This window comes from Oikopleura dioica, chromosome PAR, assembly GCF_907165135.1.
Source record: "Oikopleura dioica chromosome PAR, OKI2018_I68_1.0, whole genome shotgun sequence".
Classification (NCBI taxonomy): Eukaryota; Metazoa; Chordata; class Appendicularia; order Copelata; family Oikopleuridae; genus Oikopleura; species Oikopleura dioica.
The window spans coordinates 14,421,888-14,434,771 of NC_137293.1; the positions used below are offsets into that span (position 1 = coordinate 14,421,888).

Genomic DNA, 12,884 nt, shown 5'->3' on the forward strand with positions numbered 1-12,884 from the left:
AAGCCTTTACCTCATTGCCAAAACAAGGTTATGCGACACTGATGGACTGTTTACGAGTCGTAAATTACGACCCATGATTTTTAACAGAATTTCGAACCAATCAGATTTCCCCATTTGACCGGTGAACCAATCAAATTTCAGAAAAAAATTTCCCAGAAAATATCAAAATGTATACTCGAAAGAAACGACTTGAAGTAAAGGATTTATTTTTGAAATAACGGCAGTATTTATCAATAATAATGAACAAAAGGCTTCAGTAATCTTGATCGTAGGAAATACTTATTTTCTGAGACACTCTGCTTTGAAGCTTATCTTTTTGTCTCGAGAAGCAAGGTTCAACAAAATACCAAAGGAATACGAGCACTGTGATCGCAGCGGTGCTCAGAAACATTTGCTTGTTGGCAGAAAGCGAGATATCGGGCAGGGCTTAAATCCAGTCAGCAAGCAAGCATTTGAATCGAGGATTATTTACCATTAACTTTGACGATGAATGAGACCCGAAGATCGCATCCACTGGCATTTTGGTCGAGGAGGATTGCGCTCATGACGTATCGACCAGGCTTGGTGAAGATGAACTGATTGGTACAACCACCATCAGTGATTCCTTCTGATGAGCACAGTAGGGGCGCATAGCCAGTGAAATTTTCTGCGTTTTCTGGGATCTAAATTTATTCCATCAGAATCCAAAATCTTATCAACTCAAAGACAACCTCAAGCAAATTGTCCAGGACAGATTCTTCGTACTCTCCATTTTCATCCAAGAGCCCTTCAATCACAGAATCTCTTATTCGCTTGTTGATGCTCTCTCGATTTTGAACCAATGTTTCAACTGGAACTTTGAGCCTTGAATTTAGTTCGGAAAATGTCTCGTCCGGAATTGTAGCATTTGGATTGTCGCGACAAGAGACGAAATTTTGTCGATTCCAGACATCTCTGAAGTCGAAATCGTTTTCGGAGAAGACGGAATCACGTGACTTTCCGAGAGCGAGGAGGATCTTATCTAGCTGGCCGATGTATGATTGGTGAGCACCGGTGCAGCCGGCCATTTGGCCATTGAAAGTGTATTGATAGACAGAAGTATTGGAATTGATATCGTTCATTTCTAAGATCCCTTTCGCCAGCGGCGCATACGATCTGGACTGAGAATTCATCAGCTCCATCGTATTCTTGACCAAGTTAAACGTCTTTCTTTCTTCATTGGTGCCCATGAAGCCAGAACCTCCGGTTATTTCGCCAAGAACAACAAGTGTGTGCTCTTTGTAACCAAAGTCGTATTCCTGCTTGTTTTCGTCGACAATTTTGAATTCTGGAAAGAATGGTTTTCCAACGTTTGCTTCGATCATAAAACTAGGCATGTAATAATATCGCTTGAAAAAGATACTGACCAAAAAAGGTGAAAAATTTTCTATTTTTTTCACAATAAAATCGGATCGCCAAAAATGAAATATCTTTTCCTGGAAAGGACAGTTGACTTTGGTACACTTTCCACTGCCTCTTTTGTGCTCAGAATTCGTAAAACCAACTTGTGATTCCAAATATGTCTTCGTCTCGCTACTTTTCGTCAGCTTTCCATTTTCATCGACGTGAAATTGAAATATATTTGAAAGAAAAAAGTGAGTCATGGAGTGTAATCCTTCATAGACCCATTTTCCGGCTGCGACATTGTCATCGGGCTCAATTAATCGAGTCTCAGTCGGGCAAGTTCCGTAGTGAAGCAAGGAGACGGAAAAGGAAGGCTCTGTGCAACTCATTACTGTGTCTGTTATGTACCAGGAGACGAAGGGAACGATTCGTGTACCGGGTTCATCTCTTAAATAATTTTGATGAATAGAAGATTTTTGATTCGAATTTCACCTTGAAGTTTCTTTCGGATTTACCAAAGTACTAATTTTCTTCGTATAAATCTCGTTCTGATCACGAGAATCATCAGTTTCGTAAGAAAGAACCATTTCATTCGGCACTGAAGTCGTGACCACAACTGCTACCGGACTTGTTCCGCGAAGAGTCGCAACGGGCTTGACGCTCTCTTTGGAATCAAGGATGAGAGTGCTGTTTTCCAATGAGTTCTTTTGAATCACGCATGGTTTGGAGGCGGATTGGGTCGTTGTGAGAGTACTGAGCTCGTAGATATCAGAGGCAGAGTGGAAAGAAGCTTCGTCAGATGGGAGTTTGATGATTTTGCTCATCGACTAAATTTTATGATTATATTGACTATCTTTTCGTAAAAGTAAAGCCTACCTGTAAAGCAAACTTCGTAGTGTCCGTATTGGAACCTCCAAAAGAAGGGATTTCTTCGATATTAACTCGGAAATACCCCTCTTTGCCGTAGTAAATCTTTCGATTATTTGGCGCAGGATTTCCAGTGTCTGTTATCACCATGAAATCCCCCAACTCGCCGCTAACAAATGAAAGTATAGTTTCTCCACTCGGTGGGAAATTGCTTCCAGACTAGAAAAATTAAAATTTCATCGCAATATAGTGCTTACGAATTTCAATCGCATCGGAAGATATCCCTCAAAGGATGAGTAAAATAAGCTGTTGACGTTCCAGAGGAACATTCCTCCAGTCGATGCTTCTGACAACTGGATCTTCAAATCTGTTGCGCCCGTCAAAGTGATTTCGGATATCGCATCACCAGGTTCTAAGAAATGGTCGAAAATCGAAAACTGTCCGTTTCAACCTGGAAAAGATGAGTTGAACAAGACTGTGTTTGAGCCAGAATTGGTCGAATAATGAACGCAAACTGCTGCTCTAACCATGCTCAGGCCTGCATCTTTGTAGGCTGAATAATCTGTTACCATCGAGGTCTAAAGAACAAGCTTACTTGTCGAAGTAAACGTCGTATTGACCGCATAGTTCATCAAACCCTGCATCGAGAGAGCATCATTCTCCTCCATGATTTTTGCTGATAAAGAGTCAATTTTTTTCCTTGAAAGATTGATTAAAAAGATGACCCCTGCCTGTGTAAACTGAGTAATCAATGCCATTTTCCGAGGTCAAGATTGAGAGAAAATTGTAGTGTTCAAACTCTTCGCGAACTTTTCTTGGATACGTCAGAATCTTCTTGACGTCGTCGAAGCCTGCATCTGGCCAGCTTCCGGGCTCTAATGCGAAGACGTCTTTTTCCAGTGTCGCATTTGTCAATTTCAATGAAATTCCCTTCTACAAAAGCCTTTACTAAGAAGGAAATCGTGGTACTAACGTTTTCACCGAGTAGAACAATCGCTGGACACATTTTGCTTCCACACTTGATAAAAGACTCCGATTGAAATTTAACATTGATAGCAGTGGTGTCTGAAGTACCGTCACTGAGCTAAAACGTCATAAAAAAGAAGAACTGATTTGTCAAGAAACCTTAGAAACGGAGCTTCCGTCAAACTCATAAATTGGATCACCATTTAGCCCGAAAAAGGAATAGTCACTGAGGCTAATCGACAAAGGATCTGTCCCAATCCATGTAATATCGGCTGCAAAGAACGACTGTATCAAAAATGCAACAATCAAATAAATCATTTTCTCTTTCTTTTGCAAGAGAAATAAGAATAGATAGAGTTGAATAATGAAAGCAAAATTGGTCTAGAAACTATCTTTATAAAATCAGATTTCATGGACACAATAAAGAGTTTGCTAATTCTAAGGCCAATCGTATACCGCGTTCAAATTCAACCCTTTTCCTCCGCGCGGAAAATTTGTTTTCCTTTCAATTGGCTCCTGAACGAAAAGAAGCTCGGCGCCAATCAGCGCCAGTTGCCACCGAGGCGCGCGGAGGATCTTCGTGAAGAGGAAAGAGATTATCCGGTTCTAAAAGAAGATCTTTCTCTAAATCGGGGTCCGTCAAAAAATGGCCACAAGGTAACTATTATTTTTGCCAAAGATCGAGGAGAAAGATTTTTCGAAATTCGATTTTTAACAAATCAAAATGCCCAAAATTGATTTCTAGCCTATCAGATGCAGGCTTTCCGCCCTCAGAGTGATATAACAATTTATTTTTAGAGTGCGAGTACTTGATCTGTACAAAAGAATGCTCTGGCTTGGCCGAGATTGGCACCAAGGCCAGGCCCAGTTTACTAGGTCCCTGTCGAACGCTTTCCGAAAAAACAGCCAAGAAGAAAACCCGGAGAAAATCGAAAAACTGATCTTTCACGCAGAATTCGTCGAAAAAGAAATTTTGGCGCTGTACCAGCTCAAGAAATATAGAAGCATGAAGAATCGATATGGCGATCATGGGAGCTACGCAGTCGAGTGCCAGAGGATAATGCAAGCGGCCGAGGCTGATATTTAATTCACAAACTCTCTTTTTCTTTAATATTTATTCATGATTCGATGATTCACAATACTTCTTATTAGTTTTTATTAAATTTTTCCTTTCTATAGACTGATGAGCCGCTTCATCGTCGGAATCGTCATCTCGTTATGTTCTCTAAATTTAACGATGGCTGAGAAGAAACTCGACTTCGTTCTGGCCCTGTGGCGGCATGGCGCGCGATCGCCCATGGAATTTTCAAAAACCTCTTCGATCGGCGACAATTTCGAAATTTGGCCGGACGGGACTGGACAACTCACGGAAAATGGAAAGGAAATGCATCGACAGCTTGGGAGGTTCCTGAGAAATCGATACAAGGACTTTTATCCTTTCGACGAAGACTATAGAAGAAAAGACATTTATGTTCGATCTACTGATAGAGATAGAACCTTGCTATCTGCTGTGGCGAATTTGGGCGCTTTCCTGAATGTCTCCACGCCCGGAATGGTCCCGTTTCCAGTTCATACAATGCCGACGGAAAATGATAATCTTCTGCGCTATCCGAATATGAATTGTAAACGATTTGCGGACATTTTAAAGAACAAAGGTTCGAAAATTTACTGGTCTCTTGGGTGACGAAATGGTTTTAGAAATCCAGGAAACTGCAGGATACAAGGCTTTGAACGAAAAATACGCAGATGACTTCAAAAAAATGTCCGAACTTTTGAACGATACAAAAGAATATGACTTGAATAACATGTGGACGATTTTTGACAACGTCGACTGCCACAAATACAATAACTTCACAGGTTAGCTCGTTCTACTTTTCATTCTTTTTTATTGAACTCTCAGACACTGTTCCGGCTGAACTACTATCCGGGCCACTCTATGATCGATTATCGGCGGCAGCAGGACTCGCCATGCAAACTCTCTTTACTGATGTTGAGGGAAATCGAAGAATTGAGCTTTCAAGAATGCAAGGAGGCGTCCTTCTTGGAGATATTCTGGAACAGTCAGTACCAGTATTAGTTTTAAAGCTTTTAAGCTTGACATTTGTAGACTTCGAAGTCCGTTGCAACAATATGATTTTGACGACCCAGTCAAGTACTTGGTCTATTCTGCGCACGACACGACTCTTGCAGCAGCTCTAGTAGCCATGAACGCGCAACAAGAAAATTTTAAACAGCCATTTTACGCTTCTGGTAAGTTCAAACGCTCTGGGGCTTCTGTATCTTTGTTTTAGCCCTTCTTTTCGAGCGATATTTTGATGAGGCTTCCAAAACGCACAGTGTGGAAATCTGGTACAAAAACGACGATGAGTTCACCGATTTAACTGCTGAAACATGTGGTGAAAGTCCTTGCCCCTTAGACCAGCTGGAGTTAGCTTGGCTTCCCGTTATCCCCCTGGTAGAAGCTCAAGAATCACCTGTAACTTACTCTTTCTCTAGAATTGGGACGCGGAGTGTCACCACATGGATCCAAGCCCAGAGCACTTTGCCGCCGTCCAAACAAAATCCAACGTCCTCGCTGTTCTTTTAGCCCTCTCCTGGGCTATCTTCATTTCGTACTTCATCCTATCCAAACGTTCAAAAAAGCACCCAGAGCGACTCGCTCTGGTAGAGCAGGAGTTCTCTATGGCCGTCGATGATAAATGGTCGAGCGTGCCTGCTTCAAACTTTGTCAACCCATCAATTTAAGTTTCTTCCTGTGTGTGTATACTGTATTTTGTATTTCAGCTTCTGTATTTGTTTATAACGGTTATTACCTATTTCATATTTTCCGAATCTACCCATCAAACGGTTCCGATTAACTTCAATTCATTTTCAACGATAAATTCTGCTGTTTAGATGCAACGAATTTCGTTTTTCCGATGGATCTATCTTTTGCTCACTAATTCCTTTCGCCTGGGCTGGCTGTGCCTCCTCATCAAAATGTGGTTCGATCAGAAAACTGTCAACGAAATCGTCCCCGACGAGTTCAACCTTGTCAAAAAGCACACAATCGGTCGCTACATTTTTCTCACGCACTTGAATCAAATGTCCCACAAGATCGCTTTTCTTGCGCTGTTTTGTGCTGATCTCGGTCTTGTCCGTTGGAGAATGGCTTCGATGTTGTTCCAAAGTTACGTGATACCTCAAACGACTACAACTTTTGTTATTTACTGGGCAATGTACATGAAGGATCCCTCGCTCGTGCGCAATCCCAAAACAGTAGAAGTAGGAGTCGTATGAATAACTGAGATGGATGATTTCAAAAAACTCTTTGTGGGGCCGGAAATCGTAAAAAATCTATGAGTGCAGTTTTCTTCAGCTCGTCGAGACGAGTCGAATGATGGGTCTAACTCCTGATAACTGTCAGAATATACCGGTTTACCGGCTGGTTACCGGAAAATACGTTGTCACCCGCCGTTTTTGTTCTAGAAGTGGTAAACAGATGATCGACCCAGGAAATTGTTCCTTATAGTCGGTTCTACTCTAGGCTCAAAGATGAGGCTCCTATCACTACTCTGAAGAGAGTTATCACTAAAATACTATTTATGGCAGAAATGGGACTAAAAATCAGGAACGTGCAGCAACAACAAAATGCATGTAAAATTTACTGTTTTTGTGATAACTCTCTTCAGAGTAGTGATACGAGCCTCATCTTTGAGCCTAGAGTAGAACCGAATATAAGGAACAATTTCCTGGGTCGATCATCTGTTAACCACTTCTAGAACAAAAACGGCGGGTGACAACGTATTTTCCGGTAACCAGCCGGTAAACCGGTAAATCCTGACAGTTATCAGGAGTAAGACCCATCATACGACTCGTCTCGACGAGCTGAAGAAAACTGCACTGACAGATTTTTTACGATTTCCGGCCGCACAAAAAGTTTTTTGAAATCATCATGAAATTAAAAAACTTTATTTGAGGCAAAATTTTTCAAAAATATTTTATGGCCTCATATAAAAGAATGGAAAATTCTGAGTCGATTGGTCTTCTTCCGGCTCTATAATTTTTTGGAATGACGTCATAATGACTAATTTTCCTCAAAAAACTTTGGGGCCGATTTTGAAGGGGTTTCCGATTGAATTTTTCGGCGTTCTTGGGCTCGTAAGAATCGTCATCAAAAATTGAGGGGGGGTCTCCGCGGATTTCGAGAAATTCTAAGAGAAACACCTTCAAACCGACCGGTCGAAAAGTGGTCAAAAATTTTTTCTTGAGTTTTTTCAAAACCCTTAAAAACCCCCCCTCAGTTTTTTACGACGATTTTTTTGAGCTATAGAACGTCGAATAAATCTAACAGAAACCCCCATAAAAGTGGCCCCAAAATTTACTCAAAATGCACAAATTTGGACTTTATTTCGTAATTTGTGACGTCATAAAGTCTAAATTTTTTGGTCAAATCTAGTCCATTCGACTCAGCTTTTCTGCTCTTTCTTCTGGGCACGAAAAAGTTTTTTTACGAAAATTTGCCTCAAGTGAAGTTTTTTAATTTCATCTGACACTATTCCTTGACTTTTCAGTACATTCCTGAGCGCTTGGATTTCCTTCTTCATACAGCTATTTTTCCCGCAATGGTAAACGAGCTGATCATGGGGCGCCACAAAATTTCGATAAGACGATCGATGAAAGATGCCCTTGTTTTTCTATCGTCAAGGGATTCTGAAGTCTATTCTATCTCCTAAAGACCAGCACCCGATTGGCCCCCTCTAATGCAGAGAAAACTGTTCTCCTTTAAATTATATTTTGAATCCCCGTGTTAGTTCTACTGCGTCGTATGTATTTCCTACAACCTGTCGACCGGCTACTGGCCATATGGATTCCTCGAGCGTCTGGGACTCTACAAAGCGATGGGTGTCCTGATTCCACTTTACTTTCTCGTCTGCTTTATCGCTCTTTGCCTGGCGAAGTTACTCTCCGCGATCTCGTTTTACATCTTGCCCGACTCCGCCGAGAAGCAGTGTTCCGTTAAAAACGACTAATAGCTAGAAACCAATAATTCTGACTTTTCTTCAAGCCATTGTTTGCCGTAGATGAAAAAACTAATCATTCTACTTGTATACCAAGATGCATTCTGCCCTGACAAGCAAGTCTTTATTACTCTCTTTCGTCCAACTGTTGCCTCCTTTATCTTTTCAAACAACGAACCGTTATCGTAATAGGTTAATAAAAATAATATAAAAATAAAGTTTTTTTGTTGAACAAGTTATTTGTAGGTTATTCTTTTTGGTATGAAAGCATCTCCTGTAGCCTTGAAGTTATGAATCATCTTGAACTTATGATGAACAGAAAACTCAGTTCAGAGAGATCATGAGTTTACTAAAACACGGCCCTCGGCGAGCTCTATCTTCAGTATTCAAGTACAAAATACAGTTGAAACCTGCGCCCCCTCGAATCGTCCCAATGTCCCAACTTCCATTCGAAGATGGCTTCAGGGAGTTTTTCGTCGACATCATGAAAATCGAGAATCAGAGAGCAGATGAAATTATGGGATTATTGGACAGTAGTGAGAATGAAGCATTGAGAAAGATGTTTATGTACATGAGATTATGCACCCACGATTATGAGGAATATGAAGCGATGTACGAAAGAGCAGAGGAATTCGCGCTGGAGATATCGAAAAGCATACTGGTGAACGATGAAAAAATATACAGCGGATTCGTCGTCCTGGAAGACGGAAGTCACGTGGGAGAAATAGAAGACGAAGCATTAGACTCGATAATTCAAGAAGGAGTCAGTGACACGAAAGAAATGCATAGAAGATGGTACCTGAGAAATTTCTTTGGACAGTTCTACCTGAAAACAGCTTCCAGAGCACTTACTGAGCGATTAAAAAGCTCGTATTCCGACAGGAAAATACAACTTACTCCGCAGCAGAAGAAACTATATCTTTGCGAGCCTGAAATGACGCATTTAGATGTTCATTCTTTGCTCCAAGAGAAAGTGGCGACTTCGGAGATATCAATCGAGAATTTTCAAAGAACGGCAAAGATCAAATTCCCGATTTATACGAGAAATGGGCAGCAACTTGCCTATCGATTTTATGTGGATCAAGGGCTGAATGAAACAGAGGCAATCAATGCGTAAGTAAATCTTGTTATCAGGGCATTTTGGGCATGGCTGAAGACATTTTCAAGGTTCGATACGTTGTCAATCGATGAGCGAGCATACTGGTACTTTTTAAAATATCTACTTGCTTGGTTCCGAAAAGGGCACAACTTAATCTCCTGCACCGAGCTTTTCTCCCTCAACGAATTAATTCTCACAGAGCTCATTCACCAATTTAACAGTTCAAAAGGTAGCATTTTTACCTATTCAAAGTTCAAGCTAACACTTTTGCTCAAGGAAAAGGTCGGACAACAAAGAGATGGCTGACATTGAGGACGGAGCTGATCAAGCACTATGAAATCCGGGTCACGCGCTTTGAAGCATTTTTTCGCGCGTTGGAATACGAATGCGCCTTGAAATCATTGACAGACGCGAAACAACCAAAGTGAGTCCAAAATTATTTTATCTGCTTTTTGATCATCTGTCATATTTTAGGCTTGCAGTTAGATATGAAGACTTGCATCTCAACCAACGCAGGATCATCTCCTACGCCTTCGATAAAATAGCAGAAACGCCAGTAGACGAGCAACCTCATCTTCTAACTACCCTTGTTTCTTCAAAAGTTCCACAGCCCGCCTGGACCTGTATTTACTCGACTTTGAACACGTCGATACAAGATATGAACATGAGCGAGCTCGCCACCGTCGTAAAACGGCTCAAATGCGACGATCTTCCATACGAAATCGAGAAAAATGAAGCCGAAAGCATTCTCATCGGGGTTTCAGGACTCGTTAAAATACGGACGAAAAGAAGCAGGAGGCCTAAAAAGTCTGATTCTGAAGAATTAGAAAACTTAATAGAAGCTGATAGCTGATCTTAAAAGCTGTTAAATCATCAGGATATAATTTTAGAATGATAAATCTGGTGCGCTTTTTCGTCATTTTCTACATGTTTTACGAGACATACTGTCGAAACAACCTCGATATTCCTGTCCACTTAGACGGGGCAAGAGCATATCTTGGTCTTTGGCGATTCTTGACGTATCAGAACTTTCAGATTTTGACGCTTACGAATGCTCTTCTCTTTCTCGGCCAGTTTTCGTCAAAATGTAAATAGTCTCTCGTACAATAACATTAAATGATTGTTTTTAGGTCATTATCTGGGAAAACGGCTGTTGTTCGGAGTCTCTTTCGCTGCAAACTCTATCGTTTTTTCGATGTTCTGGGCGATCTGGTTTCTTGATCGGGAGCTTATCTTCCCTAGGGCCCTCGATCCTTACTACCCGATGTGGATGAATTTGAACGAGCACTTCTGGATCCTCCCAATCGTTTTGATGAACATCTTTTCACTCGAACGACCTAATTTCTCGAAGAAATCTTCATCTTTCTGGCTTTCCTCTTACGCTTGCTTCTACGGAGCTCTTTTGATTCATATTCATGAGAAAACTGGCAAATGGGTTTATCCATTTTTGAACGTGATGAAGTTTACTCATCTTGTGATATTTTTCCCTGCTGTTTTTGTCATCGCAGGTGTCTTCCACAATTTAGGATTTTACTTGAACGCGAAGGCGAATCCGGAGAAAAAGAAGACCCAGTAAAAATTCTCGTGAAAAACTTGTAGTGTCTTTTTCCTTCACAGTTTTAGACTATTTTGACTTCCCGTTACACCTTTTTTGCCTCATGCGAACTCAATCATTTTTCAAAGAAAAAACGCATTTTTAATGATCCTGACTCTTCCACGATTCCTACAACCTCCTCACTAAAATCACTGATTACCAGGAGATTTTGATTCACCTCCTGCGCCTCCCACATTCTTCAATTACAGTAGACTCACTCGATCAACCTCGTTTCTTACTTCTTCGCTTTAGAACATGGATGACCTCGGAATCGAGCCCGTGTACTTACTCAAAGATCGTCACATTCCAGCAGTAACGCAAGAGACTGGCGCAAATAATCTCATTGTCGCTAGAGGTTAAAAATCGTTCCTAGCTCTTATATTCAAAGATTTTTAAGGATTGAAACACGCGTATCATAAATTTTGCCAAAAGAAGCTGAAAGAGACGCTTTCGGATTTCCTCCCTGATCTTCCTGGTGTTCAAAACACCCCTGCAGAGAGTGGAACTGGCATCAGAGCATTGATAGAAGGACCTCAGCCCATCGCAAAGCCACTTGAATATCTAACTGCTAATCAAATGGAAAGCTTTCGTCTCCAATCGTAAAAAATGCACTTCGATCAATTTGTTTCAACTTTTCAAGGTCGAATGTGGGTGCAACTGCACTGCCTGAAAAACTAGTAGAAGAACTTCACACAGCCCCTAGAAGAAAGCGGAAAAAAGACAAATCGAGTAAAGACAAATCAAAAGGTGTGCGCTTTATTTTCCTCTATGCTTTCAACGTCATTTTCAGACCCGAAGAAAAAGAAGGAGAAAAAAGACAAAAAAGATAAGAAGAAAGATAAGAGAGAGATCTCATAACACGATACCTTTTCGCTTTTTCCAACCGTTCATTATTTTTTCGTGTCGATATCTGTCATCCTGCCATTTTGCTTTTCTAAATCTAAGACTATTGAAATTTTATCGCTTGAAAAACAGAGAAAAATTGTTAGAATGGCTAAATCCGATTGGGAAGTCGTCAAAGACTCCAAAAAGAAGCCAGCGGCCAAAGGTTCGCCAGAGGTCAAGAAAGTCAGCGTCCTGAAGACGAACAATACTGGCGCTGGGGACAGTCAGAAATCGAAGGCGACAGCTACCAAGAAGGTCCATATCTAAATCATGATTCCTCGAAGCTAAGTCATTTTAGCCCGTCAAGAAGGGCCCACCAAAGCGACAGCCATTTGAGCTCTCGCCAGAAACAACCCAGGAGCTCTTGAAATCGACTTCAATCTTCGATGCCTCCAATTTACTCGGAAGCTCTCTTATGGCACCCGAAAGTATTCCGCCATACAGCCATGAGGATTTCCCAATGAACAAGCTGACAAAGCCGGTCAAGGATACCTTTGACAAACTTTTTGGGCGACTCAACAAAGTCGAAGATCAAAAAAGCGTGAGTAAAATAACCTCTATTCTTCATTTTGAATTTGATCACTTCAGCTCCTGGTTCAGGGGTCTAAATTCGCAGTGCGAATTCGCTTTATTGCGAAGCGATGCGAAGCGAAGCGAATTCGCTTTCGCTTCGCTTCGCACTGGAGAGCAGAATTCGCTTCGCTTTCGCTTCGCAAAAATTCCCAAATTTTCGCATAAATTTTCGCACAGCAAGCGACTTTGCTATTCGGAAGATTCTTTATCAAAGAGTTGGAGAGGGGCATTATTGATGCCGTTATAAATTCAAGTTTTCTCAGTCTTGTCAAGACGAGTCTAATGGTGGGTCTAACTCTCAATAAATCCAAGGATTGACTGGTTATCAAGCTGGTCCTACCCCGGAAAACACGTTGCCACCAGCCTTTTTTATTGTAAGTATGCTAGAATATTTTTTGAATGATCTTTATGAACAGGGCTTATCTACGAAGATGATCTCATCTCCTATCGAGAAAGGGTGACCATTCGGGCAAGAAATCGTCGATTGAGCATCCGAATGCCCGGCCGAAATCAAGGGCCAAGAGTCGCACCGTCCGAA

The 12,884-nt window shown here is 41.3% G+C and overlaps 9 protein-coding genes across 9 annotated transcripts in view; 7 read left to right on the forward strand and 2 right to left on the reverse strand.

Moving 5' to 3' along the window:
• LOC145705526 (uncharacterized) overlaps positions 1–12,884 on the reverse strand; it is a 73,671-nt gene that overhangs the window by 3,172 nt on the left and 57,615 nt on the right. The window lies entirely within an intron of this gene.
• On the reverse strand, positions 194–1,368 carry LOC145703689 (uncharacterized). Its single transcript, XM_081781074.1, has 3 exons — positions 711–1,368; positions 473–662; positions 194–426 (listed from the first exon to the last, which is right to left on the reverse strand). The coding sequence occupies exons 1-3, from the start codon at positions 1,353–1,355 to the stop codon at positions 254–256; spliced, it is 1,008 nt and encodes a 335-aa protein (XP_081637200.1). The 5' UTR covers positions 1,356–1,368; the 3' UTR covers positions 194–253.
• LOC145705838 (electron transfer flavoprotein regulatory factor 1-like) lies at positions 3,744–4,336 on the forward strand. Its single transcript, XM_081783334.1, has 2 exons — positions 3,744–3,852; positions 3,994–4,336. The coding sequence occupies exons 1-2, from the start codon at positions 3,842–3,844 to the stop codon at positions 4,280–4,282; spliced, it is 300 nt and encodes a 99-aa protein (XP_081639460.1). The 5' UTR covers positions 3,744–3,841; the 3' UTR covers positions 4,283–4,336.
• On the forward strand, positions 4,376–6,059 carry LOC145705833 (prostatic acid phosphatase-like). The gene is made up of 6 exons (XM_081783330.1): positions 4,376–4,850; positions 4,894–5,052; positions 5,096–5,255; positions 5,303–5,445; positions 5,487–5,650; positions 5,692–6,059. Exons 1-6 carry the CDS (start codon positions 4,379–4,381, stop codon positions 5,938–5,940), a joined length of 1,347 nt encoding a protein of 448 aa, XP_081639456.1. The 5' UTR covers positions 4,376–4,378; the 3' UTR covers positions 5,941–6,059.
• On the forward strand, positions 6,091–8,425 carry LOC145705835 (androgen-dependent TFPI-regulating protein-like). Its single transcript, XM_081783332.1, has 2 exons — positions 6,091–6,459; positions 7,749–8,425. Exons 1-2 carry the CDS (start codon positions 6,091–6,093, stop codon positions 7,908–7,910), a joined length of 531 nt encoding a protein of 176 aa, XP_081639458.1. The 3' UTR covers positions 7,911–8,425.
• LOC145705832 (uncharacterized) lies at positions 8,487–10,147 on the forward strand. The gene is made up of 4 exons (XM_081783329.1): positions 8,487–9,308; positions 9,363–9,523; positions 9,571–9,718; positions 9,769–10,147. The coding sequence occupies exons 1-4, from the start codon at positions 8,536–8,538 to the stop codon at positions 10,145–10,147; spliced, it is 1,461 nt and encodes a 486-aa protein (XP_081639455.1). The 5' UTR covers positions 8,487–8,535.
• On the forward strand, positions 10,186–11,114 carry LOC145705834 (androgen-induced gene 1 protein-like). Its single transcript, XM_081783331.1, has 2 exons — positions 10,186–10,381; positions 10,425–11,114. The coding sequence occupies exons 1-2, from the start codon at positions 10,186–10,188 to the stop codon at positions 10,868–10,870; spliced, it is 642 nt and encodes a 213-aa protein (XP_081639457.1). The 3' UTR covers positions 10,871–11,114.
• Positions 11,120–11,848, forward strand: LOC145705836 (mediator of RNA polymerase II transcription subunit 19-like). The gene is made up of 4 exons (XM_081783333.1): positions 11,120–11,243; positions 11,286–11,487; positions 11,529–11,635; positions 11,679–11,848. The coding sequence occupies exons 1-4, from the start codon at positions 11,144–11,146 to the stop codon at positions 11,744–11,746; spliced, it is 477 nt and encodes a 158-aa protein (XP_081639459.1). The 5' UTR covers positions 11,120–11,143; the 3' UTR covers positions 11,747–11,848.
• LOC145702020 (uncharacterized) lies at positions 11,879–12,511 on the forward strand. The gene is made up of 3 exons (XM_081779231.1): positions 11,879–12,028; positions 12,072–12,314; positions 12,362–12,511. The coding sequence occupies exons 1-3, from the start codon at positions 11,879–11,881 to the stop codon at positions 12,509–12,511; spliced, it is 543 nt and encodes a 180-aa protein (XP_081635357.1).

Coding starts and splice junctions, on each gene's coding strand:
- LOC145703689 (XM_081781074.1), bottom strand. CDS start 1,355: ATGCCTAGTTTTATGATCGAAGCAAACGTTGGAAAACCATTCTTTCCA. Junction 663..710: donor TCCTGGACAATTTGCTTGAG/GTTGTCTTTGAG, acceptor GAATAAATTTAG/ATCCCAGAAAACGCAGAAAA. Junction 427..472: donor ATTCATCGTCAAAGTTAATG/GTAAATAATCCT, acceptor ACTGGATTTAAG/CCCTGCCCGATATCTCGCTT.
- LOC145705833 (XM_081783330.1), top strand. CDS start 4,379: ATGAGCCGCTTCATCGTCGGAATCGTCATCTCGTTATGTTCTCTAAAT. Junction 4,851..4,893: donor GGACATTTTAAAGAACAAAG/GTTCGAAAATTT, acceptor AAATGGTTTTAG/AAATCCAGGAAACTGCAGGA. Junction 5,446..5,486: donor ACAGCCATTTTACGCTTCTG/GTAAGTTCAAAC, acceptor TCTTTGTTTTAG/CCCTTCTTTTCGAGCGATAT.
- LOC145705835 (XM_081783332.1), top strand. CDS start 6,091: ATGCAACGAATTTCGTTTTTCCGATGGATCTATCTTTTGCTCACTAAT. Junction 6,460..7,748: donor GCAATCCCAAAACAGTAGAA/GTAGGAGTCGTA, acceptor TTGACTTTTCAG/TACATTCCTGAGCGCTTGGA.
- LOC145705832 (XM_081783329.1), top strand. CDS start 8,536: ATGAGTTTACTAAAACACGGCCCTCGGCGAGCTCTATCTTCAGTATTC. Junction 9,309..9,362: donor GAAACAGAGGCAATCAATGC/GTAAGTAAATCT, acceptor GACATTTTCAAG/GTTCGATACGTTGTCAATCG. Junction 9,524..9,570: donor CCAATTTAACAGTTCAAAAG/GTAGCATTTTTA, acceptor CTTTTGCTCAAG/GAAAAGGTCGGACAACAAAG.
- LOC145705834 (XM_081783331.1), top strand. CDS start 10,186: ATGATAAATCTGGTGCGCTTTTTCGTCATTTTCTACATGTTTTACGAG. Junction 10,382..10,424: donor CGGCCAGTTTTCGTCAAAAT/GTAAATAGTCTC, acceptor GATTGTTTTTAG/GTCATTATCTGGGAAAACGG.
- LOC145705836 (XM_081783333.1), top strand. CDS start 11,144: ATGGATGACCTCGGAATCGAGCCCGTGTACTTACTCAAAGATCGTCAC. Junction 11,244..11,285: donor TAATCTCATTGTCGCTAGAG/GTTAAAAATCGT, acceptor AAGATTTTTAAG/GATTGAAACACGCGTATCAT. Junction 11,488..11,528: donor GAAAGCTTTCGTCTCCAATC/GTAAAAAATGCA, acceptor CAACTTTTCAAG/GTCGAATGTGGGTGCAACTG.
- LOC145702020 (XM_081779231.1), top strand. CDS start 11,879: ATGGCTAAATCCGATTGGGAAGTCGTCAAAGACTCCAAAAAGAAGCCA. Junction 12,029..12,071: donor AGGCGACAGCTACCAAGAAG/GTCCATATCTAA, acceptor AAGTCATTTTAG/CCCGTCAAGAAGGGCCCACC. Junction 12,315..12,361: donor AAGTCGAAGATCAAAAAAGC/GTGAGTAAAATA, acceptor TGATCACTTCAG/CTCCTGGTTCAGGGGTCTAA.